The following is a 26,709-nucleotide window of genomic DNA, read 5'->3' as shown; positions in this document are numbered from 1 at the left end:
TGACTGATTCACGAAGATGACGATTTGATGCTTAACTACGAATGAAACAACCATCACAATCCAATTCACAGTTACAACATCACTTTCAAAGTTACAAAATACTCCCTCCGTCCCAGATAATTCGTCCTAGTTTTCCATTTCGGTCCGTTCCAAATAATTTGTTCCATTTCACTTTTACCATTTTTGGTAGTGGACCTTATATTCCACTAACTCATTCATATTCACATTTTATTATAAACTAATATATAAAGGTAGGGCTCACATTCCACTAACTTTTTCAACCCACTTTTCATTACAATTCTTAAAACTCGTGCCCTGTCAAAGTGACCCGAATTATACGGGACGGAGGGAGTAAATTAGAAAAATTACACAACCTGATACACTAGTTAATATTTAAATATCAACATGTAATTTAGAAGTGAAGAAGAGGAAATGATGATTGGGAAAGAGGTTTATTTATATTTTTATTATGACATTGCAAGCTTAAGAATATAATATGGTAGTCACTTAAGTCGAGGGATTAATTTATGTATTGTTCAACATATCCCAATGTCTCATCTCTCAATAAATAGATGAATTACACACGAAGTTAGACACAAAAGAAATTAATTACACATTATGGAGTTGAACATGCCATCTACACTCATAGCTATACTCTCCTTTCTCCTCTTTGTCTTCATGTTTCTGAAATCCCAAACAATCTCAAAATCATCCAAGATTTACTCACACATCCCTGGCCCCAAAACCCTCCCTCTCATCGGAAACCTCCACCTCATGCTACGCGCCGCCCTGCCCCACCACATCTTCCGACAGCTCGCGGCCAAACACGGGCCCTTGATGCATCTCCAGCTCGGCGAAATCCACTTCGTCATCATCTCCTCCGTGGACTTGGCCAAACAAGTTATGAGAACTCACGACATCAACTTCGCGAAACGGTCCCCTGGACTGGTGACGGAGAAACTCACCTACAACAACTCTGACATCGTCACGGCCCCCTGCGGGGACCAGTGGCGCCACCTGCGGAAGATCTGCACGCTCGAGCTCCTTAGCGCCAGGCGCGTGCAGACCTTCCGCTCCATAAGAGAGGAGGAGACGTTGAGTCTCTGCAAACAGATCGCTTCTCGCGAGGGATCTCCGGCGGATCTGTCGGGGAAACTTTACTTGATGACGTACGATGTTTCAACGAGGGTTGCGGTCGGGGCAAAGACAGAAGACCGCGGAGCGGTGACTTCTGTAATGCAAGAAGGCATCCGGTTGGGGTCGGGATTCATGCTGGCCGATCTCTATCCTTCCGTCAAGTTGCTGCCGTTGATCACCGGGGCCCGGTTCAAGATCCAACGGATGTATCGAAAATTAGACAAGTTGTTCAATAGGATCATCGACCAGCATAGAGCCGGTGGTGGTGATGGTGACAAGGTGGAAGATCTGGTGGATGTTCTGCTCAAGATTCAGCAGGATGGAACTGAATTCCCTCTTACCACTGACAATATTAAAGCAGTGGTTCTGGTTTGTGCTTTTCTTTCATTCTCAATTCCTCAATTTTCAAATTACTTATTCTTCAACTTGACTTGGGGTTCATGTCCGGTTTAGAATATGTTCACAGCTGGAACCGACACGTCAGCCATCACCGTGGAATGGGCGATGTCAGAGATGATGAGAAACCCTAGCGTACTCAGCAAGGCACAAGAAGAAGTGAGGAGGGTTTTTGACGACAAGGGATACGTAGATGAAGCCAAGTTTGATGAGCTAAAATACATGAGATTAGTCATCAAAGAGACATTTAGGTCGCACCCTCCGCTGCCGCTTTTAATCCCGAGAATGAACGTCGAAAGATGTGAAATTGATGGATACGAAATCCCAGCTGAAACCAAAGTGATAGTTAATGCATGGGCACTGGGAAGGGATCCCGAGTACTGGAACGATGCGGAGAAGTTTATACCAGAGAGATTCGAGGAGAGCTCCGTTGATTTCAAAGGGAACAATCTAGAATATATACCTTTTGGTTCAGGAAGAAGAATTTGCCCTGGTATATTGCTCGGACTGGCAAACGTAGAGCTTCTGCTTGCTATGCTTCTATATCATTTTGATTGGAAAATGCCCAACGGGATGAAACGTGAGGATTTGGATATGAAGGAGGCCTTTGGCGGCAGTGTTAGAAGGAAAAACCCTTTGCATTTGGTTCCCATTGTTAAACGGCCTTTGCCTGCAAGTGCTTCACTGATTAATTAATATGACTTCGTATGTATTCTCGTACGTGTGGTTGGAGTGATGATGTGTAATTTACAATACTGTATTCGAATGTGAAATAAGCACAATATATAAATTAAGTTTATCATTCCTATAATTATTACTACTGCATGAATTACTCCAATTAAATGTCCTATATTTGACCCGTGCAGAGGGAGTATGTATTAATTACAGTTTATTCATTAGCATGAGAGTTTGAGGAGTATGATATTGGGTTATGTATTAATTACAGTTTATTCATTAGCATGAGAGTTTGAGGAGTATGATATTGGGTTTGGATCCTCTGCTGTGACTGTTAGCACAGCAGGGGTGATGTTCCATATATATACAAACATTTTTTAATTGTTAAAGTATAATATTAAAATATTAGTTTTATTTATTATAAAACAATTCAATGTGGGTGTGTATTTGCCACAGCCCCTGCTGTGCACAGCAGGGGATCTTGGCCCGTATGATATTGCAACTTGATGATAGAAACACGTTAACAGTTGACATGACAGTACAAGCTGCGTGCTTTATTTATGATAGTAGTACTAAAATATACTTCCTCCATTCCGGATAATTCGGATAATTTTGACCGAGCACGGGTTTTAAGAATTGTAATGGAAAGTGGGTTGAAAAAGTTAATGGAATATGGGTCATACTTTTATATATTAGTTTTATAATAAAATGTGAGTAGGAATGAGTTAGTGGAATATGAGGTCCACTACCAAAAATGATAAAAGTGAAGTGGGACAAATTATGTGGGACGGGTCGAAATGAAAAACTGAGACGAATTATCTGGGACGGAGGGAGTAGCTGCTTAAACACTTTGGATAAACAATAAGTTGTTAAAATCAATAAACTATGTTGCAACTATCGGATACAGACTTCTTCTTCGCATACAAGACTTTAACTTAAACTATTACTCCCTCCGTCCCGGCTAAGATGACACATTGCTTAGCTGACACGAGATTTTAGGAGTTATTAGTTAAAGTGTTTAATTGGAGAGAGAGAAGGTGGGTGAAAGTATTAAAGTAGAGAGATAAAGAAAGATGAATATTTTAATAGGGGTGAGAAAAAGTGGTTGAGTGTATTAATTGGAGAGAGAAAGTTACCAAAAAAGGAAATTTGTCATCTTAATTGGGACAGACTAAAAAGAAAAACGTGTCATCTTAAGCGGGACTGAGGGAGTAGTATTTAGTGGTATATTTAAATTTAATTTTATCTAAACAACTAATCGTAATATTGTATCATGATAATTGTTAATTTAAATGTGTGAATGATGCTAATCTTAACCTTTTCGTAAGTATTTGTTGATAAAAAAAGAGTGAACTACAAAAATAGTCCCTGGACTATGCATTTATCTCGCCAGACAACCCTGAACTTTAAAAATATCCTCAGACAACCCTGGACTAAGCGTTTATCTCAAAATTGGTCCTTTTTCACTGTTTCGTACCGAAAATACCCTTTTAGGGCTTTGGGCATTTTCGGAAGTTCAAAAAAATCACTTTTTCAGATGTCAACACATTTAATGATTTGTTGCAGATTGTGTCATTATATTAATCCAGATGTCTTTCTCTCTCTCATTCTTTCTCTCACCTTCTCTCCTCCATCTCTCTTCTCTTCCCTTCTTCTTCCTCCCCTTTCTTTCTTCTGCAAAAGTCGAGAAAACATCTCGACTCAAGAAAGAAATCAAAATGTCTTCGCTTTCTGTTACAAAATCGATTGATGGAGGAGGCGGGACTGGTTGTAGGTGGCTCCGATTTGAGTACGAAAATTGTCTGTGCCGGCAAAGAGCGATTCTCAAAATCGTTGTTGATCCAATAAAGGAATCAAATGGAATGTTGTATTTCGTTTGCGAGAAAAAGGGCAAGATTGGAGGCTGCAAGTATTTTCAGTGGTGTCATCCCAAGTGTGTGGATTTTGAAGGCTGCAATTACTTGGTTGAGCATGGTGGGCGTGAAGACGAAGTTGGAAGACAAGATGAAGTTGATTCTGAATTATCTCCAAATCGTGTTGAAGGTGGAAGTAAAGTTAAAGATTATATTTTGGTGTTATTTGTTGGGTTTTCGTTGATTGTTTCGTTTGTAGCCATTATGGTGAGTTTGATGAAGTAGGCTTTCACCCGTAGATTGCAGTTTTTGGGAAAACAATTTAGTGAAGTAGTGCGTGAAACTTGGGAAGAATTGTAGTGTTCCAAATTAATGTAATGTGATGTTGATGTATGTTTTCTAAGTACTGAGTATTAATTTTTGAAGTTTCACATTTGTTTCAGATATACAGATATTGTGATTGCAGTTTGTGGGAAAAAAATTTGGTGACGTAGTTCGTGAAAGTTGGGGAAGAATTGTGTAGTGTTCAAATCAATGTAATTTGATTTTGATTTCTAAATTGAGTAATGAAATTAACCATGGCATGAATGAATGAGTTTTTCTTCGATTACTGAAATGCATCTTGTTGAAATAATATCGGATGTAGTACTCGACGTAATCAACACAAATAATATCATATGAAGTACTAGGACAATAAGCAATAAATAATATCATATTTGATACCTGATAGTTATATCCGATTTAGTCCCAAATTTTAATATCATATTGGGTTTGAAGAAATATCAATTGCAGTCCCTAGTAGAGTACTGTACATTGTAGACTGTTGAAAATTTTAACTTTTTCAATATGTCAGCCCCAACCCCAACTTCGCGCTGAATCTACTAAACCATTTCAGTCGAGGTGTTGCGTCGACTTTTGCAGAATAAGAGAGATGAGATGGAGGAGAGAAGGTGAGAGAGAGAGATGGAGGAGAGAGATACTTCAAAATCAACCTCATCTTGTCTTCCAACTTCGTCTTCACTCCCACCATGCTGAACCAAGTAATTGCGGCCTTTGCAGATGTTTTCTTCGGAGATAGATACACATTCCATTTTGATTTCTTTCTTGAGTCGAGATGTTTTCTCGACTTTTGCAGAAGAAAGAAAGGGGAGGAAGAAGAAGGGAAGAGAAGAGAGATGGAGGAGAGAAGGTGAGAGAAAGAATGAGAGAGAGAAAGACATCTGCATTAATATAATGACACAACCTGCAACAAATCATTAAATGTGCTGACATCTGAAAAAGTGATTTTTTTGAACTTCCGAAAATGCCCAAAGCCCTAAAAGGGTATTTTCGGTACGAAACAGTGAAAAAGGACCAATTTTGAGATAAACGTTTAGTCCAGGGTTGTCTGGAGATATTTTTAAAGTCCAGGGTTGTCTGGCGAGATAAATGCATAGTCCAGGGACTATTTTTGTAGTTCACTCATAAAAAAAAGAGTGAACTACACTAATAGTCCTTGATCTTGTCTAAAAATGCATCAATGGTCCCTAAAAAAATTTTATATCATTTTTGGTACGATAAGACAAAACTAACCCTAGGTACCACTAGTGTGAATATTTAAAATTCTGGAGCATTTTGGACCTTTCGATCATTTTAATTTTTTTTTATTTTTTTCTTCCATCACCATTTTCTTTTATAAACTCAATTATACTTTCATTTAAATAATATTTGATGCTTTATGATTTCAAAATTTTAAATAAGAAACCATATGTTTTAGTTATGCTTTATTTATTTTTAAAATTAAATATTATTTTTATACAAATTAATCTATATATTTGCGAAGAAAATATTATATTTAATAGTAATATTTTTAAATATAAATATTAAAGTGAATTATAGAAAATTCTTTGTGGGATTTATTTTCACTAAAAAAACTTTACTAAATTTTTTTAAATTTGAGAAGAAAAAATATTATAGTGAATTATAGTAATTTTTTATTTAAAAAATATTACTTAAATATTTAAATGTTACTATACTTAAGTGAAAAATAAATATTTTAATTACGTTAATTAAAAAATACAATATAGTGAAGAATATTTGTTAAATATAATAATTGAAATTTACTAAAAAAATATAATAAAATGAACTATATAATAAATATTTTAATTACGTTAGTTAAAATATAGTATAGCGAACTCTTGCAAGTAACATTTTTTTACTAAAAAATAAAATGAAGTAATTTTTTCATTATAAGGCTTAATCTATACATTATTCACGTAATTATTTAAAAAATTTAAGTGAATTAATTTAAAAGAAAATATTTTTGTTGTAAAAGATGTTTTTATGCATGTCTAAAATAATTACATAATTGAAGAGGTAACAAAATTATAATTTCTAGGTACCGAAAATGCCCTCAATAGCATTTAGGACATTTTTCAAATGCAAAGAGGTATAATAGACCAACAGGTACCAAAACTGTAATTTTTAGAGACAAAAAAATACTATAAAAGTTTTGCAGAAACCATTGGTGTATTTTATGACAAGATCAGTGATTAATTGTGTATTTCACCCTTAAAAAAAGAAGAAGAGATAAACAGACTTGTCAGGCAGCGTGCAGAGTCGGAGACACCGTGAGGTGAGATCCATAATCTAATTAATTACTACTATTAGTTTATAATTTAATTTAATAAATAATGAAAAGATACAATTTTAAAAATTATAATTACTCGGTATACTATACCCGGATTGCTGCTACTAGAGTAGTAGACATATGACTTCTCGGATATATCTAATTCCCACTACTACCAAATCTCCATTGATTAAAATGGTGTGAGCTTGTTGTATATACTACTCCATGAAAACTACCTAAACATGTAACTATATAGCAAAATTATCATAATAATGATATTATGCTAAATAGAATGAAAAAAAAAACTTGGGATCAAAATAAATGCCACCATGTGAAAAGCTCAATTGGGGAATAAAAAATAAACAAGCCAATAATTTATTAGTAGTATTCTTATAAACAAAGAATATCAAATTTGATGAAATTAGCGAGCAATGGCTTCTCAAACAGAACCCAAAATATAGTATATTTAAAAAAACAAGTAAAAGTCGATTCATAAACACCAAGAATGAACAAATTTTGGTCACCTATTCTTCTTCACTATGATACATATTTTGCTTAAAGCAATATCACATAACATTGGCAGCACAAAAGCACTTTCTGGGAAGCATAAACAATCATCACAGATTGAATCATAATTTTAAAATTTCTAGTGATTGGGTGAACTTATGGAGTATAGTCATCAGCATCTCCAGATCCAGCCCTCGCCGTGCCTTCATTTCCGAAAGTTCGCTTGCTCATGTTCGCTCGCTGCACCAACCGCACCAACGCTTGAACCACTTCCGACATCGGTGGCCTGAACTCGGGCTCCGGCTGATCATAAAACAAGAATCATGTAAACTGAAGGAGACGAGAGAGAGGGAGGAGGGGGAGAGACAAGTTTTAAGCATACCTGGACGCAGAGAGCGATGACATCTGCGAATCGAGAGAGGGATTTGACGGGATAGAGGCTTTTAAGAGCGGGGTCGACCATCTTTGATAAGGCGTCGATGTCATGGAGCTGTGGCGTCGCCCATCGGACTAGAGATTGCTCGGATCTTGGCCTTGAGCTACATTAGGAAATGAGTCAGTAGAGAAGAGGTGTGTGTGTGGCATTCCGTTGTTTGTATTATGGGAGGATCCGGAGTTTACCTATCGAATGGTGTGCGCCCGGTGAGAAGTTCCAACATCACGACACCAAAGCTGTAGACGTCGCTCTTGATTGTATACACACCTGACATAGCGACCTCGGGCGCGCTGTATCCGGATGCCTGCAAATGCTTCGTGTAAACATTAAGAAATCGACAAGAGAGCCATCATAGCTCTTAAGATTGAATGCATTATATTTCCCAAACCGAATTACTATTGTCATGATTACAAAAAAGAAGATTAAAGAGGTGTTTGCTTTCGGTGATAGCTTAAATAAATAAATGAAATGGTTAACCGTAGATGTATTCTTCATCAATCGTGAAAAGGGAGAGGAAACGAAGATCGTACCTGATCTGGTTCGCTGACAAGGCTCGCTAATGCACAGTCGGAAAGATGAGGATTGAGCTCGTTGTCGAGTAAAATGTTGGCTGATTTGAAGTTCTTATGAATCACAGAGGGTGAACATACTTCATGAAGGTACCTGCAGCACATAACCAGATGAGTTACGAGAGACATTCGAGAATATTTAAAACGATCAGTCACTAGTATAAGAAATGGGCCTCGAGACATACTCTAGTGCTCTGGCAGTTCCCAGAGCAATCTTGACACGGCTGTTCCACGTCAGAGGCTTGGTGTATTCATCGGAGAGATACAGGAATTCGTGCAGAGATCCATTTTTATGGAACTCGTAAACAAGCAGGTGTTGTCCATGCTCGCAACAATACCCTATCAGCTCAACTATGTTTGGGTGATGCAACTGTGAAATTTCCGACACGATCGCGAGAAAATCGTCTGAATTGGACAGAACGGAGGCGTTTATTTTCTTTACAGCAACAACCTGTTACCAAAACATAAAGCAATTCGTTTTAACTGTTAAAATCAGTTTTAACAGTTCGCAGATGCAAACACCAGTAGAGCATACCTTTCCATCATCCAATTGAGCACGGAAAACCCGCCCGATGGATCCTTCACCAATGAGATTTTCGACGTTGAAACTATCAGTTGCTATCTGCAAGTCTGCAACCGAGAATGATTTAGCATCTATTGGAGCTATGTTCGCTTTCTTGGGCGTAACAATGGGCATTGCAGTGACATCATCTTCATCGAACGACTTGAGGCGGTCGATTGGAGGTGGTCTCAGACTTATCACAGAAGGTTCTTCGAAAGCTTTCGTGTTGGCTGCTGCTGAAATTTGAGGAGGCTTGCTCTCTGCAGTCAGATAACAAAGCATCGCGTTATTTCCATTACTCTTGCAAACATACACTCGAAGGTGAAGTCAAGAAAAAATCACCTTCCACTTCATGCGGAGGTGGAGGAGCAAAAGGCCGGTTGTTGAGTTTCTCGAGGTCAGCGGATGGCTTTCGGCGAGATCGTCTTTTTATTATAAAGAATGCTGCGATAGCTCCAACCACCAAAACTGAAATAACAATTCCGACTATCGCACCAGCACCGATACCAGAACTACCTCCACCTCCGCCTCCGCTGTTATTAGACGAACCGCCACCGCCTGATCCGCGATTCCGGTTGGGCCTGGTGGCAGGAGGAGTGCCGGGTGGCGGTGGAGGTGCAGGCCCCGTGCTAAGCTGATTACCGCTCGTTCTGTAGGAAGGGGGAAATTACATCGTTACGTGATCAAATAAGCTCAAACTAGTTTAAAAGCTCATACTATGCGGGGCCTAAATGGCAAGAAAGTACAGATATATACAGATCGAAAGACTTACTTCGGGTTTATGCTTTTCAACTGCTCGGGTACCCATCCAGTAAAACGGTTATTTTCAACATTCCTGCGAAATAGAACACATATTACCAAGAAAACATTCAAATAGAATGTGTGCGAAATGGCAATTTTAACGGGGACTCACAGATTCTGAAGAGGAAGAGTTGCAAGGACATCGAGGGTTCCTGTAAACTGATTGTTTTGCAAGTACCTGCATAAGCAAGAAGGTTGTTACCAAGAATCCAACGAGAATAAAAAATGTGGTGAGAGCATATGGACCGCTTACATGTCGCTTATACTTGTCAAAAACTGGAAACTCTGTGGAAGATTATCGGACATGGCATTATATGAAAAGTCCCTGAAGCATGATCACACAAGAGAAAGAACTTGTATCATTTTGCAACCTCATAACTTTGCCAGAGTCAAAACAACTAGGAACTGCAACACGAGGAGATTGGCCTTACAATGTGGTGAGAGACGTAAGTGTGTTGAACGGGAGAGTCACTTGGCCGCTGAATTGATTACGACTCACGTTGCTGCCAAATGCAAAAAGTCATATATTTCTTCACAACAAAAATTATACATAAATTGTTGTTTGGGGCAGAGGAGATTTTTGGAAAACGAACAGGTATTTCAGAGAACTCATCAATGAGATGGAATACGGAAGTGAACCACTGAAACCGCAGTTGGCGAGGTTTCTGCATTGATTAGAAAACAAATGAGGCGAGTCAGGAATGAGGAAACTCAAATATGAGAAAATGGCAAAATAAAGGAAGCCTTACAGTCTCTGCAGGTTTGGAGGTAGTTGATACGGAAGCGGGTTTCCGAGGTTGTTGTTACTTATATCACTACAAATATCCATCGGAAGTTATCATCAAGATTTCATTTTTTTCAGAAAACTATGAGATGTGGGACTAATAGCACGTGACTTACAATACAGTTAGCGATGCGAATTTATCTAGACTGTACCCCATATTTCCGGAGAGTCCTAATCCCGGTATCTTTCTGACAAAAACACAGAAAACGGGAGTATCAGAATCTAGCATATACGAGAGAATAAAAATGAGCATATCAAAAAGGGATATCGTTGATTCACATTTCTGTAACTTTTGAGTTCGAGCAAGTAATTCCCTTCCAGTTCTCTCCACAAGGATCGCCACCACTTGACTTCCAGTTGGTAAGTTGTGGTGCTGAATTCAAGCTGGTGAACAAGAGATAGAGATTGGACGCTGCAAATCCAAGAACGAACAGTCACAATATAGATTAAGTTAGTCAAAATAAGAAGCATATACATTAACCAAGAATGTCACTGCAATAGGTCAGTCATACGTGTCAAAAATAACACAAAAATTCTCATTGATTTTGAAATGCATCATGTAAAACGTGGCATGTGGTATAATTTTGCTAGCGATTAATGAGTTGTTACAATAATTTTGTATAAGCTGAATAATTATCATGCTCCGAAATAAACATGGACTCAAATAGGGCATTACTTTGCTGACAATCAAATGGAAATTCTCAAAAATTGCAGTTTTCTTTCTATCCGAGGATTTGTACAACATTCTCCGAGACTAGCATCTAATGAAGAATTAATCACAAAAAAAGTAAGCTATTCATAACAAACACGAATTATTAAGCTAAATCCTAAAATGTTTTACTCAACCAATCAAAAATCATGTTTTGAAAATGGAATCTTGAACTGTAAATTTAAAGATAAACTTGCACTAGAACAACAGAGCATCAGAAACCACAATGGTGAACACCAGTTTAAGAATCAAATTCTCTCTCTCTCCCTGCCATGTGCAGAAAACTCTAAATTTCAAGACCCAAATATTCAGGAAGCTAATATGAAAAGCCACCAAAAAAGCAGAGAAAATATCTTTAATTTGAAAATCAATGGCATCAATCAAACACAAAGCCAGCAACCAGAAATACAGCCTTACAAAACTAAACTTTATATTCAAATCCTGTTTCCAATTTCTGGATTTCATCTCATCATCACTATGCTCATGTTCTTGACTTTCCAACACAAATTTAATTTTGGGGGAAAATCCACCCATCATTACATCAATCAGTCACTCTCAACCCGAACCCTCAACCATCAATAATCCATCTCTCTCTCTCTCTCTCTGATCCATAGATAAATACACACATGCATAAACAATCTCAGGAATGAAGATTTAAGAGCAAGACTAGTGAAGAACTTACCATCACTTGGATCTGTGGCCGCATTGGCGGAGCTCAGAATGCCAATAAGCAGCGCCGCGGCCACCGCCACCAGCAACTCCTCCGCCTTCCTCATCTCTATCCGAATCAGCTTCTTTTTGCTCTTCACAAAAGGAAGAGCAATACAAAGAAGGAGAAGAAGAAAAATAACTCCAAAAAGCTCTTATCTTTGATGAAGGCAGCTCAGGAACAGACAACACTTTCTCAAACTCTTTCAATTATTTCTTTTACAGAAATATTCAGTCAAATAATGGGAACAAGAATTTCAAGAATTAATTTATTTTGCACACTTAGGCATTCTAACATAAAGCTGGCAGGCACGATCTGCTAGAAGAATCCAAAGCCACAAATTCTCCTCTCTCTATCTCTCTCTCCCAATTCCTAATTGTTAGATATATGCCCGTAGACTTAGCACTCCCGATTTATTTAGTAAAGTATGGAGTAATAAATATTTCTTGAAAGAGAAAAACACCGAACATAAAATTAAGTTATCAAGAACGCGTTTTTATGTCGATTTTACCAATTGCAAATTATTAAAATTGTGCTCAAGATAGTATTTTTCTCTTAGATTTTATTAAATGTGATGTACTCCCTCCGTCCCCCATTAAGAGTCACATTTTTCTATTTCGGTTCGTCCTCAATTAAGAGTCACACTTCTTTTTTACCATAAATAGTAAATAGGTCTCACGTTCCACTAACTCAATTCACTCACATTTTATTATAAAACCAATATAATAAAATGGGTCTCACATTCCACTAACTTTTTCAACCAACTTTTTTTTACATTTCTTAAAATTCATGCCCGATCAAATAGTGACTCCTAATAGGGACGGAAGGAGTAGCTTTCAATAAACTACAGTTGCCACATGATAAAATTGCTAAATTTTGATGGGATTTTGGAAGATAAAAATTGAATTTTGTTTCTTTTCTGAAATAAATTTTCCCGTTATAGAGGGAGCGAGTCACGGGATTCATATAAAGGGGCATCCTTTTTGACTTGGAAAAAGTTTCATTTTTTTTTGTTTTATGCATTCAATAAATTTATTTACTCTTATTACATAAATTCTTTAGTAATAGTTCTTTCATTGTATGTTGAGTAATGATCCCATATGTATGTCATTATATTAATCGAATTTACAGAATAAATAATACTCCCTCCATTCCGGATAATTTGGGTCACTTTGATCGGGCACGGGTTTTAAGAATTGTAATGAATAGTGGGTTGAAAAAGTTAGTGGAATATGGGTCCTACCTATATATATTAGTTTTATAATAAAATGTGAGTAGGAATAAGTTAGTGAAATATGAGATTCATTACCAAAAATGATAAAAGTGAAATGGGACAAATTATGTGGAACGGACCAAAATGAAAAACTGAGATGAATTATCTGGGACGGAGGGAGTACTTAGTACGAATGAGACATGCCGCGGAATAATAATTATAAATGAGAAGAAAAAATCATGGAATGTATATTAGTAGAATAATAGAACAAGATAGTTAATTCATTTCATTTGGAAGTATTGCTAAGGAAAGGAGTCTAAATTTTAGAATGAAATCAATTTTATTATTTTTTCTAAAAATAAATAAATGTGTAAAGTGGAGTCACATCAAAAACCAGTTGTATTTCATTTTCCATACTTTAATGCAGCTATTTTTTCTAGCTAATCTCTCTGTATCTACTCAATCATATTTTTCATATAAATAAAATAAAAAATGGGTTTCCACGTTGTGAAATTATTTATTGCAAAATTGTAGTAATAATGTTTTTTAATAAAAGAATGTAGTACGAAATCTTCCATTTTCAATATTTATTTTCCATAGTAAGTGCAAGGTTGTAAAAGTAGATATTATATTTATTCATAATCCAATTTTAACGATTTAATAGTGGATATTTCAACTTCAGTTTGAATGTATTATTTACAAAAATATTCAATACGAAATTAAATGATACGTACAATGTATCAGAACGACTGTAATTAAGGTTATTAATTCAACCTTATAATTATTATAGAGAGTATTAATTTGCAGTAAAAGATGGTAATGAGTAATCTCCTTTAGGCGTTGTCCATTGTACAAAAAGTGACAAAAAGTTAAAGTCCAATTTAGTGAGATTAATTAAATGTATAGTGATATAATTAATAACGTTCTAGTAATTATTTCAATCTTTTGACGGCTTTTCTATAGGCTCCTATCATCATCAAATTAAACTAAATTACTATCTTACCCTAATCACATACACCTAGCTATGTCTTGTCTTTAAATGTATGCATAATTCATTTTGATTAACATACATATATATCATTACATTATTTTCGAACCAATATAGATTTTAAAGAATGATTAGGTTGAATGTATTAATTTTTTATGAAATAAAAGAAAATTAAAGCCACCGCTCAAATAATGAGTACAAAAAATGAGTTGGGAAGTCAAGAAAATGAGTTGTTGATATATGGTTAGGGTTTTAATATGTGGTCAAGCTCAAGTGCTTTGAATGTACGTACATGAGTTTTATATCAACATTAAGCTGTCTAGACCCCATGCCCACACATTAAATTATGACAATAAAATCAAAATTTGTTTAAACATAGATAAACCAGTTATAGAGGGGGAAATGTTTGCAATTTCATTCCAATAATCCAATAGTATATTACAAAATATTATTCAATAAGACTTTAGTCTAATGGAAATGATAATTCTCAAAATTAAAATGAGCCCACCTATGTATGTGTCAGCATATCATAACTAAATTAGTTAAGAGATGGGGCATGGATAGTAGGTATATGTGATTTCTTCAAGAAATAGTTTCTTTATTTTTCTTAGAAAACAAGACAAATAAATAAAAATATTATAATATGTAATTATACTATACAAAAAAATAGGTTCTCTGAATCTTGGTTATCACAATATTCGTTTTCCTTGAAAAGAGTATGCCTTCGTTTGGAAAAAAGAAAACAGTATGTCTTGTAGTAGCCTTTAAGGGTTATGATAATTTATAATTTTATATACTACTATTATCAAGATATGCATTATAATTTATATTGAATTAGTGATGTTAATCGCGTAATGTGAGCAATAGATATTACAGTAAAAAAATACAATATAATTGGAATATGTAATTGAGTACTTACTATTAACAAATTTTATTGTTGGAAAATTTTAAACACAAATTGTGTGGAAAATATATGCTTCAAAAATCAGCCTACTTCGCTACGAGGTTAAGTATTATAAAGTGTTTATATTTTTTCTTCATCTATATATGATTTAATAGTTTGACAATATGAATTACCGTTATTTATAATGTATATAAATAAATACATATGTTATAAGCTTAAGTGATGTTTAGTTACGTTAATCTTATGATCTTATCATTGGTTTGACAGTCTAACTAAAGAGTTATTATCAAAATTATCAAATTATAATTTACATGAAAAAAAAAATCAAAGTCCCAAAGAGAATAGAATAAAATATGAAGCATTTTTTTTTTGTGTATATACGAGTATGTTTTTGTGTTTTAGTGATCCAGTCATAATATAACTGTATTAAAATTAAGTAAATATTCAATAGGCCAAGCCATATCATTTGCAATTAATTAACGAAAATGAAATTACATTAATTGCCATAGAGACAAGGGCAAAATGAATGAACTGAGTGTGATGGTTATTGGTGAGTTTGAGAGAGACAACAAAACCATATAAATTAAAAATAATTTTAGTCGCATTATACTATAATTGTGATGTCAATCACAACCAACTATAAAGACAGCTTATTATTTTTAATGGTAGATGCATAACATATTATAAATTATTGTCAATTTACCTTGAAGGGAAGGGATCAAGCTAAGTGGGAGGTGGATCTTGTTGATTGGAAGGCCACTATTGCTTGTGATTGTTATTTTATGTTTTTCTTTATGTGACAAATACTCTCTCCGTTCCAATAAATATGCAACATTTGCTTTTTGGCACAAGATTTTATGCAATGGTGTTTTGTGAGTTAATGAAGAGAGAGTAAAGTAAGAGAGAAGAAAAAGTAAAGAGAGTGTTGTTTCTATTTTAGGAAACGTTTCATTTTTATTAGGACAACCTAAACAGGAAAACGTTTCATTTCTAATAGGACAGAGGGAGTAATATTTTTTTTTATCTTTGCTAACCAAAACTATATAGCCTTAAAGAAAGTTTTGTGCTTTTTTGGTATATGTATTAGTGTCATGTCCACTACCAATGTTTGAACTATTTAATAGTAGTATCTTCTTATTTTTTGTGATATTATTCTGCAAATTTGTTAATTCCATTGATATTTTGATTTTTGAAAGCATTGCAATGGCTATGAGGACTAAGTTAGGTTCTTGATAACTTTAAATTGTTTCTATATTTCATTTCATATCCTAATTAGTTGACATTGCCAAACTTGTTGAAACCAGCTAAGCAATGTTTACATAAGTAAGACTAGGCACATTATGTATACACATAAATAAATACTCCTATCATTCTCGACTTCTTATATGCTTTATGGCCATGTCCACTTCGCATTCTCTCCACCAACCTTACAACATAGTGAATAGATACGAGAGTACTACGTCTGTCCACCAAAATTTGTCTCATTTTTTTAATTTTCGTTCGTCCCCTAAAATTTGTCCCATTTCACTTTTACTATTTTTGGTAGTGGGCCATATCTTCAACTAACTCATTCTTATTCACATTTTATTATAAAACTGAAGTATATAAAAGTAGGACCCACAATCCACTAACTTTTTAAACTCACTTTCCATTATATTTCTTAAAACTCGTGCCGAATCAAAGTAGGACAAATTTTGGTGGACGGAGACAGTAACATTTATTCTCTTATTTTATAAAATTATAAATGGCAAAAGGTAGATGCATGGAGAGAGGTAGGACTTACGATCCACTAACTTTTTAAACTCACTTTTCATTATATTTTTTAAAATCCGTGCTGAGTCAAAGTGAGACAAATTTTGGTTGACGGAGGTAGTAACATTTATTCTCTTATTTTATAAAATTATAAACGGTAAAAGGTAGATACATGGTGAGAAATATGTATCGAATCAAATGCAACTCAAGTAGAATTGATTAATTGAATCCGTCTACACAAAGTCCAACTCTATATCATTTTCATATTAATAAGAGGTATGCATTCCACACACATGGCATCAAGTTATTGTGGAGCAGGTGTGCTGTCAATTTCTAATTTTTTTCAGTAATATATAAAGTTGTTTAAAATATACGCATGATCATAATTTGGGATTTACTTTAATAATAATAAACTTAAAATTACATTTCAAGTTTGTTCGACTGGGTAGTTTTTTTTTTGGATCAACTGGGTAGTTTGAATCTTGACAACTTCAATAAAATGTAGATTAGCACCATTTGCCTTATTTAAAAAAAAATAATTAATATCCAAATTGTACCTATATTTCAATTATGTTTATAAACTCTCTTAAAGCCAAACTCCACCTTCACTGATATTACAATTATTTTATTACATCACACGTGGTATTTATGTCACTATGTGCGCCTTTTGTTATTAAAAAAGATTAGAGAAATTAATGATATATAGTTTTTAAAATTAGATGTGGTATATTTGCAATTAAGACAAAATAGAGTGGTAGTTTGGTACAGAAGTGGTGAATGTCTGAGTCAGACTAACGATCAAGTCGGTTGTTCCTGTCGGTGGAGCTCTCCCTCTCTCTATGTCTATGTAATGAAAAAGGAAAAAAGAAGTTCAAGCCATTGTTTTGAATTTTGATTGGAAAATTTCAAAGATAACAATTATTTTTGCTTCAAAAATTGGGATAGTGTTCCACATTATCAAGTCTTACGATAAATGTGAAAGAAACACAACATATTTAAATCATATATTATCACGTTGCTAGTATAAAAGTCGTCGGTTCGGAGTTGTTTCTTCGTCTGGTAATTAAATCATCTTATTTCAATTTCAGTTTGACTCAGAACTGCGGCACTATTCAAAACGACATCCAAAATTTAAATTATAACTAAACCGCATCTAATTCGATTATGATTTCAATTTTAATTCGACCGTGGTCACGGTTTCTAAACCATTGACCACCGGTCCGATTTTGATTCGACATGATGGTTCGAGAATCACGTGGTGCATTGTTTGAGGCCATATTATTTTTGTTGACTTGTTGTATTACTTAGTAGTACAGTATTTTTTACTCGAGGCCCATTTAAATGCTCAATTTTGGGATCAAAATGCGTAGGTGAAATCATATTTCAATATGGGCCAACTTTTGGGCTATGCCTAGCAGTACTATTTACAAAAGCCCCTTTAGAAGTAAATATTTGTCAGCTCAGCCCACTAGTGCTGTGAGGATATCTCCCAAAAATATAAAATTCAAAAAAATTTGTATAGTTAGAAATAGAACATAATTAATAGTTTTAATTTGTATAAACTTAAAGCTTACCTACTCCAAAAACTTTAATATTTATCTACAAACATATTTTAAAGTCTTTTTTTTATCACTAGTCAACTCTTTAAAAACATATTTATCTACAAACATATTTTAAAGTTAAATGGAGTATTTAATACTACTACATTGTAGCCTATCTTTAAAAATTTTAAATTATTATTTATTTTAGAAAGGAGTATAAATTTGTTGAATTTAAGCCGAATTGAGGTGAGACATATATCGAGAGAGATAGTAGTTGAATTTGCTTGAATCCGTGCCAAATCAATGACATGAGAAAACAGGGAGAGGGAATTGGATGATGGTATATTCGATGCAATTGCAACAATTTACTAAACGCAAAAGAATCCAAAAAAACTAACCAATTCTCATATAACAGCCAAACCTATGTCATCACCATTAATTTTATTAAATTCTTTATATTCATTTCTGCATATAATCCTACTCATCTTGGCTCCAATGATGCCACAACTCAGCACTATCAAACCTTCTGCAATTTCAACTTACCTCTGTTTCTTCAAATAAACCATCACAACTCAATTCACCAAGATTCTCCACCTCCCAATTCTTACTTGCCCAAAGGTAACATCTTTCTTTTTTTTCCTCTCTCTTTGGATTGATTTGTTGAAGAATTGGGTTTTATTGTGATTCAAAATTCTATCTTTTTGCTTGAGTTTGGTTTTTCGAAACTGCCCCTTCTCAATTTCAATCAAATTAGAGGTGAAATTAGCAATTATTGAGGTTGCCCTTTATTTGCTAAACTGATGCCTTTTTTTGTTGAGTTCGTTTTAGCCTGGTGCTGTTTGTGATTCATCTACCTACAATTCTGTGTTGTGGGCAAATTATTTAAGGAAAATGTGTTTTTGTTACATCTTTTCAATTGTTAGAATTTGTTTGGATTTCTTTGTTGCTTAAGAATGATGTTTGAGATTTTTAAGGTAACCATTCTAGTTTAGCAAAGATTTTATTTATTTATTTATGTTTACATATGTATTGAAATGTGGATTTCTTGATATGGACAATGGATGTTTACTCAACATGAGAAATGCCATAATTTTTTGTAAAAAGTTGCAGTTGAAATTAGTCAGAAGGGAATATTTGATTCCATTCTAGTATAGGAAAGTGTCTTTGTATTTCTGATGATTTCATATTTATAAAAAGTCTGGCTTTCTTGATATGGATAATGTATGCTTACTCAACATGAGAAATTCCCTAAATTTTTTGACAAATTGCAGTTGCTGTTGAGTTGTGATTGAAATTAGACAGAAGGGAATCAAAGAATCTTTGATTCGAAAGATGTCACAATTCGGACATGTTTCTGCGGTCAACTTGAGCAGGCAGTGTAACATGTGCACTGTCTTGAGCCCACAGCACGGCAGCTCCATTGGGAACAGCATATCCTTTGCAGTTAGTGATGCCATGGGCCACAAGCTGAGGATGCCAACTACACATGCTTTTTCAAAGAGATCTAACAGGAACGTGCATCCTTTGAAAGTATGCTGAATGAATGGCTTAAATGTTTAAATCTTCAATTAGCTTTGAGTAGATGAGTGTTTGATCTGATGCTTATATTTGTTAAATAGGTTGTTTGCATTGATTATCCGAGACCGGAGCTCGAAAATACAGTTAACTTTTTAGATGCTGCTCGTTTATCCTCAACGTTTCGCACATCTCCTCGTCCAAGCAAGCCGTTGGAAATTGTGATTGCCGGTTCAGGTAAGAATATCGACTGTTTATATTTTAGCTTGAATCTTGCAAAGCTATTGTTGTTGGCTTAAATGTGTACTGTTGGATTCGTATAGGTCTGGCTGGTTTGTCAACTGCAAAGTACTTGGCAGATGCCGGCCATAAGCCAATATTGTTGGAAGCGAGGGATGTTCTCGGTGGAAAGGTTGGCATTCAGTTCTTGCTCATTGTTTCTTCTTTTTTGAATTTTGCCTAGTGATTTATCGTTCTTCTTTTAACCCAGGTGGCTGCCTGGAAAGATGAGGACGGAGATTGGTACGAGACTGGTCTTCACATATTCTGTAAGTTCAATATCTCTTCTCAAATTCTGAAATTCAGTGATGGCAACTGTAATTGTATTGTACTTCTTTTTATTTAAACTGCCTAAAATCATTTCTCGAAATCATATGCACTATATGACTCTTCTATTGATGTTCGTTTTTGTATTAGTTGGGGCGTACCCAAATATACAGAACTTGTTTGGTGAGCTCGGTATTAATGATCGGTTGCAATGGAAAGAACACTCTATGATATTCGCGATGCCTAATAAGCCAGGAGAGTTCAGCAGATTTGATTTTCCCGAAATCTTACCTGCACCATTCAATGGTGAGCTAAAAAAGTGCTTTTTAAGAGAACAATGCTTATATAGTTCTCCATTGAAAGTCGTTGCCTTGCCTCATCTGTAGGTATTTTGGCAATCTTGAAGAACAATGAAATGCTTACATGGGAGGAGAAAATCAAGTTTGCCATTGGGCTTTTACCAGCTATAGCCGGGGGACAATCTTATGTTGAGGCGCAAGATGGAATAACCGTTACAGACTGGATGAAAAAGCAAGTGCGTGCTTCTTTTCTTTGTCAAGGGACGCAATTTTTCCATTATTAGAGTGATTCGTGGAACATAATCAGTTTTTACTGTTAGCGACTCATTATCCTAATCTGTCTCAGGGCGTACCGGAGAGGATAACCGATGAAGTGTTCATTGCCATGTCGAAGGCATTGAACTTCATTAACCCCGATGAGCTTTCGATGCAGTGTATTTTGATTGCATTGAACAGATTTCTACAGGTAGATTTTGGATTTAGCTTGAAGTGAGATGAACTCGAATGCTTTGATGATTCTGTATTTATGTTCACAATAATTTACTACTACTTATGAATTCGGTATTTATTCATTTTTGTGAAAACAACAGGAGAAGAACGGCTCAAAGATGGCTTTTCTGGATGGTAATCCACCAGAAAGACTTTGCAAGCCTATTGCCGAACATATTCAATCGCTGGGAGGCGAAGTCCGTCTGAACTCAAGAATACAAAAGATCGATTTAAATGAAGACGGGACTGTCAAAAGCTTCATTCTGACTAATGGAGATGTGATTAAAGGAGATGCATACGTCTTTGCAACGCCAGGTAGAGTCTTCACTATTCTCATGTAGCTTAAGTCGGATCTCTTTTGAATATCTTTTGATTCATCATTGTTTTCTCAGTTGATATCCTGAAGCTTCTTCTGCCCGATGAGTGGAGAGATATCCCATACTTCAAAAAGTTGGATAAATTAGTCGGAGTTCCAGTTATAAATGTTCACATATGGTGAGTTTTTTATATCTTCTTCCACATTATTTGGCTATTACTTTCTTTAAATGTGACTGATTATGAAAAATTGACACAAATTGATTTCATTCAGGTTCGACCGGAAACTGAAGAACACATATGATCATCTACTCTTCAGCAGGTTTTCAGCGTTATTCTGTTTCATCGTTGTATTTTATGATTCCATGTGCCATAGTTAAAATCTGTTTGTATTTCCTCACAAAACCTCTGTTGAGCTTCTTCGTTCGCATTTCCCCCTGCAGGAGTCCGCTCCTCAGTGTCTATGCTGACATGTCCGTAGCTTGTAAGGTAAATCATACCATAATCACGCCCCTCTTCGAATTTCTTGCCAAACTAAGGCAGCTCCATTGTTCTTGATGCCGTAAAAAATTATCACTAAAATTTTCTGAATTGTTTAAAAAAAATCTTCAGGAATATTACGACCCGAATAAATCCATGTTGGAGCTGGTTTTTGCCCCCGCAGAAGAATGGATCTCCCACAGCGATGAGGACATCATCGAGGCCACAATGAAGGAACTCGCGAAGCTGTTCCCCGACGAGATCTCTGCTGATCAGAGCAAAGCGAAAATCTTGAAGTACCACGTTGTCAAAACTCCACGGTAAGAAAAATGAATCTCGACTTATAGCAGTAAGTTGTTTGATCACGTACGTAAAAATTCCAACCGAATTTCTTTCTTAGGTCCGTGTATAAAACTGTACCTGGCACGGAGCCTTGTCGTCCCCTGCAAAAATCTCCGATTGAAGGGTTCTATCTAGCCGGTGACTACACGAAGCAGAAATACTTGGCTTCGATGGAAGGTGCTGTCCTATCAGGAAAGCTTTGTGCTCAGTCAATTGTAAAGGTGATTTCTTCAACTGCAGTTCATGTTTTTGATTGAACAGTTCTTACACATTTGAGCTAAGAATTTCAAGATTTTGATTTCTTGCATCGATTTTTCTATTTTTGGCTATTTTCACAGGATTGTGAATTGCTGTCTGAGAGAGCGCAGAAAATGGTGGCAGAGGCAAGCTTAGTCTAAGCTAGATTCTTGATTAAAAAAAGAAAAAGAAGAAATTAAATGTTGTAAGAAACATTTTTAAAAAGTGTAGAAATAGAGGATAATACATTGTTCCAGCTTCTTTAACTGGTTTTTGATGATTGATTGAGTTGAAAATCAGCAACTTATAGTAGTATCTCTTTATTTAATCATAAATCTAGATAAATTGTAAATTTCCATTTAAATGATTAATTTTTAGGAAATTGAAGAAGGGATGTATGTGACTCTGACCGGTTTCAGTTATTTTACATTTGGATACTTTTAACAATATGAAAATTTTCAAATGAAAATTAAAAGTTTATAAAGTCAAATGATGGGGAAAAGAAGATGTAGCCTTAATATCTATTTTATTGAAAAGATTAAGGTGGTTGCTTTGTGCCAACACAAACTACTCAACTCTCAAGATTAAGGTACATTGCATCACAAAAGGAGATCTTGATACTTTTTTATAGTAAAAGGAATGTTCCTCCAAATTAATGAGTGTACGATTTCATGCCCTCGTACTCTTTAAGAAGGCGTCAATTTCTACTATGGCTTTTTGTGATTTTCTTAAACTTAGAGCATCCACGATGGATGCCCTAGTGAAAGCCCCAATGAGAGTTCTAGTGGTTGCCACATCAGCATGCACTATCTTTCTGCAATGGTGGAGCCCTAGTGGATGTCCTATCTCTTATCCACTTTTCATTTCAATTTTAAATCATTGTTTTTAATTTTGTTTTTAATTAAACTAAAATACCAAAATATATTATACTCCATTAAACACCACAAATGAAAAAAAAAAAACTACATTACTTAATTTAAAAGTGAAACTTCATTACTTAATTTAATTGACTCGGATCCATTATTGAAAGTGTGGATATTAAGAGAATAGAGAAGAGAAAGTAAAAGATTTGGTGTGTGAAAAGTGAAGAAAAATGGAGTATTTGTAGTGGTTTAATTAGGATTTAAATAATTTAAAAAAAAATTAAAAAAAGGAAAATGATCGGGCTCGGGCTCAGGCATCGGCCTGCAATGGGCGCCCGATCTCACGCCCGATGGATCGGGCGAGAGATGGGGCGCGACCGAACTCTCGGTCGTCCTCGGGCATGCCCGAGACTTGCAATGGATGCCTGATCTCGACCGATCGAGCGTGAGATCGGGCATCCATTGTGGATGCTCTTACGTTATGAGATCACTACTACAATTTACCTCTTAAGGAATGAGAATTGTTCAACAAATGTAGATTGACTGCTTACTTAATACTTCAAGTAGGATAAGGAACGAGAATTTGTTTAACAAAGGTACATTGATTGTGTAATTAATACTTCAATTGCCACCAAAATTTTGTCAATAGTACTGTCATTTAAGCATTGGCTAAATTCACCTCACCTACTTTCCTACTCGGATTATGTGTAACTTTGAGTTGTTTCATGCTGCAATTTTGTTAGATTTCGATAAAGGAAGATTCAAAGTAAACACTCCAATAAAATCCATTTATATTTACAGCACCTTGTTCATTTCCTACCTTAATTAAGTTATGAATTACGGTAAAAAAATCCATAATAGTCTGTTCGTTTTACAATAATTGGATTTTTTTTGTAATACTATCATAATAGTCAGTAAAAACTAATACTAATATTTTAATTTAAAATAAAAAAGTATGATCATGATTACCTGTACTATCTTAAGATTATGGTCTCCATCTCTATATTTTAGTTACAAACTAGTGATTCTAGTTAATGATGCTAATTTAATCATGATATGAGCAAATATAATTTAGGGAAAATTGCAAAAAATAAAATAAAATATGAAGCTATAATTTATTAAAAATTAACCCACAAAAATCTGTGCCAGCGTAGGCCATTTAACTTGTCGGCTGCCCCATACACTATTCCCATAATCACGCCTTCTTGCTTTGTCTTCATTTAAACAACTCTCCATTTTCAATACAAACTTTACCACTTTTCTAACCCAACACCCCTCATTATTCCAACCATCTCTTCAATTCCAATTCACCGCTATTTCTTTACTCCATATTCTATTCTAGTTTAGTTTAATTGATAAATTAAATTGTGAAATTTTCAGTATATTTTCAAAATTCTTTTTATGTTAAAATGAGGTTTCTTGTGACCATCGCTGCACGAAGGAATTTTTATTTGTTTTCCCGGATCAAATTATTCGAATATTGTCTAAATTATTGTGCAAAAGCTTTTAATAATATTCTGAATCGACTAAAAACTGTAATACTAGTATTTATAGAAGAAACTATATACTAGAGCCTATTCGGTGTATAAACCCATATCAGTTCCATCACAACCGGATCATAACAATTGACCTCCTTTAAGGCCAACATTCTCCTTGATCCCGACTAGTTCTTTGTCAGGGCACCACTTTGAGTTCACTTGGTCACATTTAGTTCTTTGTCAGACCACCACTCAAGTCGGCTCCCAAACGTATTCGTTGGTTATAGTTGATTCATTTGCCAGACCACCATTCCGAGTTGTTAGGCAAAACACCAATTTTTACAAACCAATCAATAAAACTTAATTAAGAAAAATATATTTGATATATAAACCCATACAAATTGTCTTTACAATCAACAGTATAGCCAAGATCAGGACATAAATTCACATAATCTTGGAATAATGAAAATATATTAAATTTATTTATTCAAATCATGCCAAATTCCCATGCAGATCCATCAAATTTCGAACCTGTCCACGTACATCCCTACCATCCAACAACAAGTCAACTTCTTGCTCATATAAATATCACAACCCTTTTGCCATTTTCCCTCAAGGGTCCAGCTTCACAATTCTTGTGAGCTTTTTTTCCCCAAATATTGAAAAAAATTTCACGTTAATTCCCAGTTCTAAATCTCTCCTCACCCCCCAAAAAAAACAAAAACAAAAAACTTGAAGAAAAATGGCTGAAGTGCAATTCAAGAGAATTTCCTCTTCAAAGAGCTTCACAAGAAAGTGTGCTTCTTTAGTGAAGAAACAAAGAGCAAGAATTTACATTCTCCGCCGCTGCGCCACCATGCTTCTATGTTGGTACATTCAAGGCGATGAATAACCAAATAAATAAACAAACAAAAACCCTCTTTTCTTTCTCTCTCTATATATCTATCTATCTCTCCAAAATATGATCAAATCCTACCTATATTGTGTCACTTCTTCAAATCCCAACAAAATAGCTTATTAGCAAGACTAGAAGAAGCCCAAATTGTTTCACCATCATCTTCTTCTTATTCTTCTTTTTTGTTTTATTTTGCAAATTTACTCTCCTTAGGAAAATCCCATAATTTTTTTTACCTAAATGGGGGAATCCCATTTGAGGTTTTTTTGGGAAAAATGGAGAGGAAATTAGCAAGTTTTTACAGCAATTTGGGCTTCTTGGAGAACTAATGATGCAGAAATTGAAGGGGAATGGATGATTTGGCATGCAAAATGGAGTGCTGATATTGTATGAGATCATATATATGTATGAAATAAAGTGGAAGGTGTAGCTAGTTATGTAACATATTTATGTTTGACACATGTTTTGAGTTTTATTAATAAGAATAAAAAAGAAACTGTATTTTAAAAGAGAAATGATTTAATGCATGTCTTTATATATTTCAATAAATGAATAAAGTATTTTTAGAAAAAGAGAATAAAAAAATCAAGAGTCAATACTACTACTTAATTTCTTGGGAAAATTGATATCTTTTCATTGGGCCTATACTCACAAAAAATAAATTGGGCCTATAGAAGTTATTTCTCCAAATAAAAACGCTTTCAATAGTTGATATCTTCAGACATCAGTAAATATCAAGCTTGTTCATGCCATAGCTGAAATTGCGTATTTTCCCTCCATCTTTTGGAAGCAATGGATTTAATCTTACTGCTAAGATTCGAGGGTATTGCTCCGCTTTCAAGAGAATAAATGAATAAAGTATTTTTAGAAAAAGAGAATAAAAAAATCAAGAGTCAATACTACTACTTAATTTCTTGGGAAAATTGATATCTTTTCATTGGGCCTATACTCACAAAAAATAAATTGGGCCTATAGAAGTTATTTCTCCAAATAAAAACGCTTTCAATAGTTGATATCTTCAGACATCAGTAAATATCAAGCTTGTTCATGCCATAGCTGAAATTGCGTATTTTCCCTCCATCTTTTGGAAGCAATGGATTTAATCT

The 26,709-nt window shown here is 34.8% G+C and overlaps 4 protein-coding genes across 4 annotated transcripts; 3 read left to right on the top strand and 1 right to left on the bottom strand.

Moving 5' to 3' along the window:
- The first annotated feature begins 614 nt into the window (after nt 1–614).
- Nucleotides 615–2,370, top strand: LOC125196698 (desmethyl-deoxy-podophyllotoxin synthase-like). Its single transcript, XM_048095308.2, has 2 exons — nt 615–1,506; nt 1,591–2,370. Exons 1-2 carry the CDS (start codon nt 619–621, stop codon nt 2,227–2,229), a joined length of 1,527 nt encoding a protein of 508 aa, XP_047951265.2. The 5' UTR covers nt 615–618; the 3' UTR covers nt 2,230–2,370.
- A 4,745-nt stretch (nt 2,371–7,115) lies between these two features.
- LOC125205801 (protein STRUBBELIG-RECEPTOR FAMILY 6-like) lies at nt 7,116–12,220 on the bottom strand. Its single transcript, XM_048104933.2, has 16 exons — nt 11,720–12,220; nt 10,608–10,740; nt 10,445–10,516; nt 10,294–10,359; nt 10,138–10,209; nt 9,976–10,047; nt 9,798–9,869; nt 9,657–9,722; nt 9,516–9,578; nt 9,086–9,393; nt 8,717–9,003; nt 8,367–8,632; nt 8,143–8,275; nt 7,798–7,916; nt 7,559–7,715; nt 7,116–7,479 (listed from the first exon to the last, which is right to left on the bottom strand). Exons 1-16 carry the CDS (start codon nt 11,811–11,813, stop codon nt 7,333–7,335), a joined length of 2,127 nt encoding a protein of 708 aa, XP_047960890.2. The 5' UTR covers nt 11,814–12,220; the 3' UTR covers nt 7,116–7,332.
- A 6,382-nt stretch (nt 12,221–18,602) lies between these two features.
- Nucleotides 18,603–22,682, top strand: LOC125208168 (15-cis-phytoene desaturase, chloroplastic/chromoplastic-like). The gene is made up of 15 exons (XM_048107745.2): nt 18,603–18,762; nt 19,416–19,674; nt 19,764–19,896; nt 19,983–20,071; nt 20,150–20,207; nt 20,356–20,511; nt 20,592–20,740; nt 20,851–20,970; nt 21,095–21,308; nt 21,386–21,488; nt 21,583–21,630; nt 21,752–21,797; nt 21,921–22,108; nt 22,189–22,351; nt 22,469–22,682. Exons 2-15 carry the CDS (start codon nt 19,477–19,479, stop codon nt 22,526–22,528), a joined length of 1,725 nt encoding a protein of 574 aa, XP_047963702.1. The 5' UTR covers nt 18,603–18,762; nt 19,416–19,476; the 3' UTR covers nt 22,529–22,682.
- A 2,698-nt stretch (nt 22,683–25,380) lies between these two features.
- On the top strand, nt 25,381–26,118 carry LOC125208580 (small polypeptide DEVIL 22-like). Its single transcript, XM_048108225.2, has one exon. The coding sequence runs from the start codon at nt 25,451–25,453 to the stop codon at nt 25,598–25,600; it is 150 nt and encodes a 49-aa protein (XP_047964182.1). The 5' UTR covers nt 25,381–25,450; the 3' UTR covers nt 25,601–26,118.
- Nucleotides 26,119–26,709: the final 591 nt, after the last annotated feature.

This window comes from Salvia hispanica, chromosome 6 (assembly GCF_029641045.1).
Source record: "Salvia hispanica isolate PSC_SH4W2 chromosome 6, Shi_PSC_v1, whole genome shotgun sequence".
In the NCBI taxonomy this organism is placed as follows: domain Eukaryota; kingdom Viridiplantae; phylum Streptophyta; class Magnoliopsida; order Lamiales; family Lamiaceae; genus Salvia; species Salvia hispanica.
Note: the sequence above shows the minus strand (reverse complement) of the source record. Positions and strands in the feature narration are given on the sequence as shown.

Bases quoted from the DNA above. Each gene is read 5' to 3' on its own strand.
- LOC125196698 (XM_048095308.2), top strand. From the start codon at position 619: ATGGAGTTGAACATGCCATCTACACTCATAGCTATACTCTCCTTTCTC. The intron at 1,507-1,590 runs GTTTGTGCTTTT...TGTCCGGTTTAG, and splicing joins ATATTAAAGCAGTGGTTCTG to AATATGTTCACAGCTGGAAC.
- LOC125205801 (XM_048104933.2), bottom strand. From the start codon at position 11,813: ATGAGGAAGGCGGAGGAGTTGCTGGTGGCGGTGGCCGCGGCGCTGCTT. The intron at 9,394-9,515 runs GTAAGTCTTTCG...CCCTTCCTACAG, and splicing joins TTGAAAAGCATAAACCCGAA to AACGAGCGGTAATCAGCTTA. The intron at 8,633-8,716 runs GTATGCTCTACT...TTTTGGTAACAG, and splicing joins CTCAATTGGATGATGGAAAG to GTTGTTGCTGTAAAGAAAAT.
- LOC125208168 (XM_048107745.2), top strand. From the start codon at position 19,477: ATGTCACAATTCGGACATGTTTCTGCGGTCAACTTGAGCAGGCAGTGT. The intron at 20,072-20,149 runs GTTGGCATTCAG...CTTTTAACCCAG, and splicing joins GGGATGTTCTCGGTGGAAAG to GTGGCTGCCTGGAAAGATGA. The intron at 22,109-22,188 runs GTAAGAAAAATG...TTTCTTTCTTAG, and splicing joins CACGTTGTCAAAACTCCACG to GTCCGTGTATAAAACTGTAC.
- LOC125208580 (XM_048108225.2), top strand. From the start codon at position 25,451: ATGGCTGAAGTGCAATTCAAGAGAATTTCCTCTTCAAAGAGCTTCACA.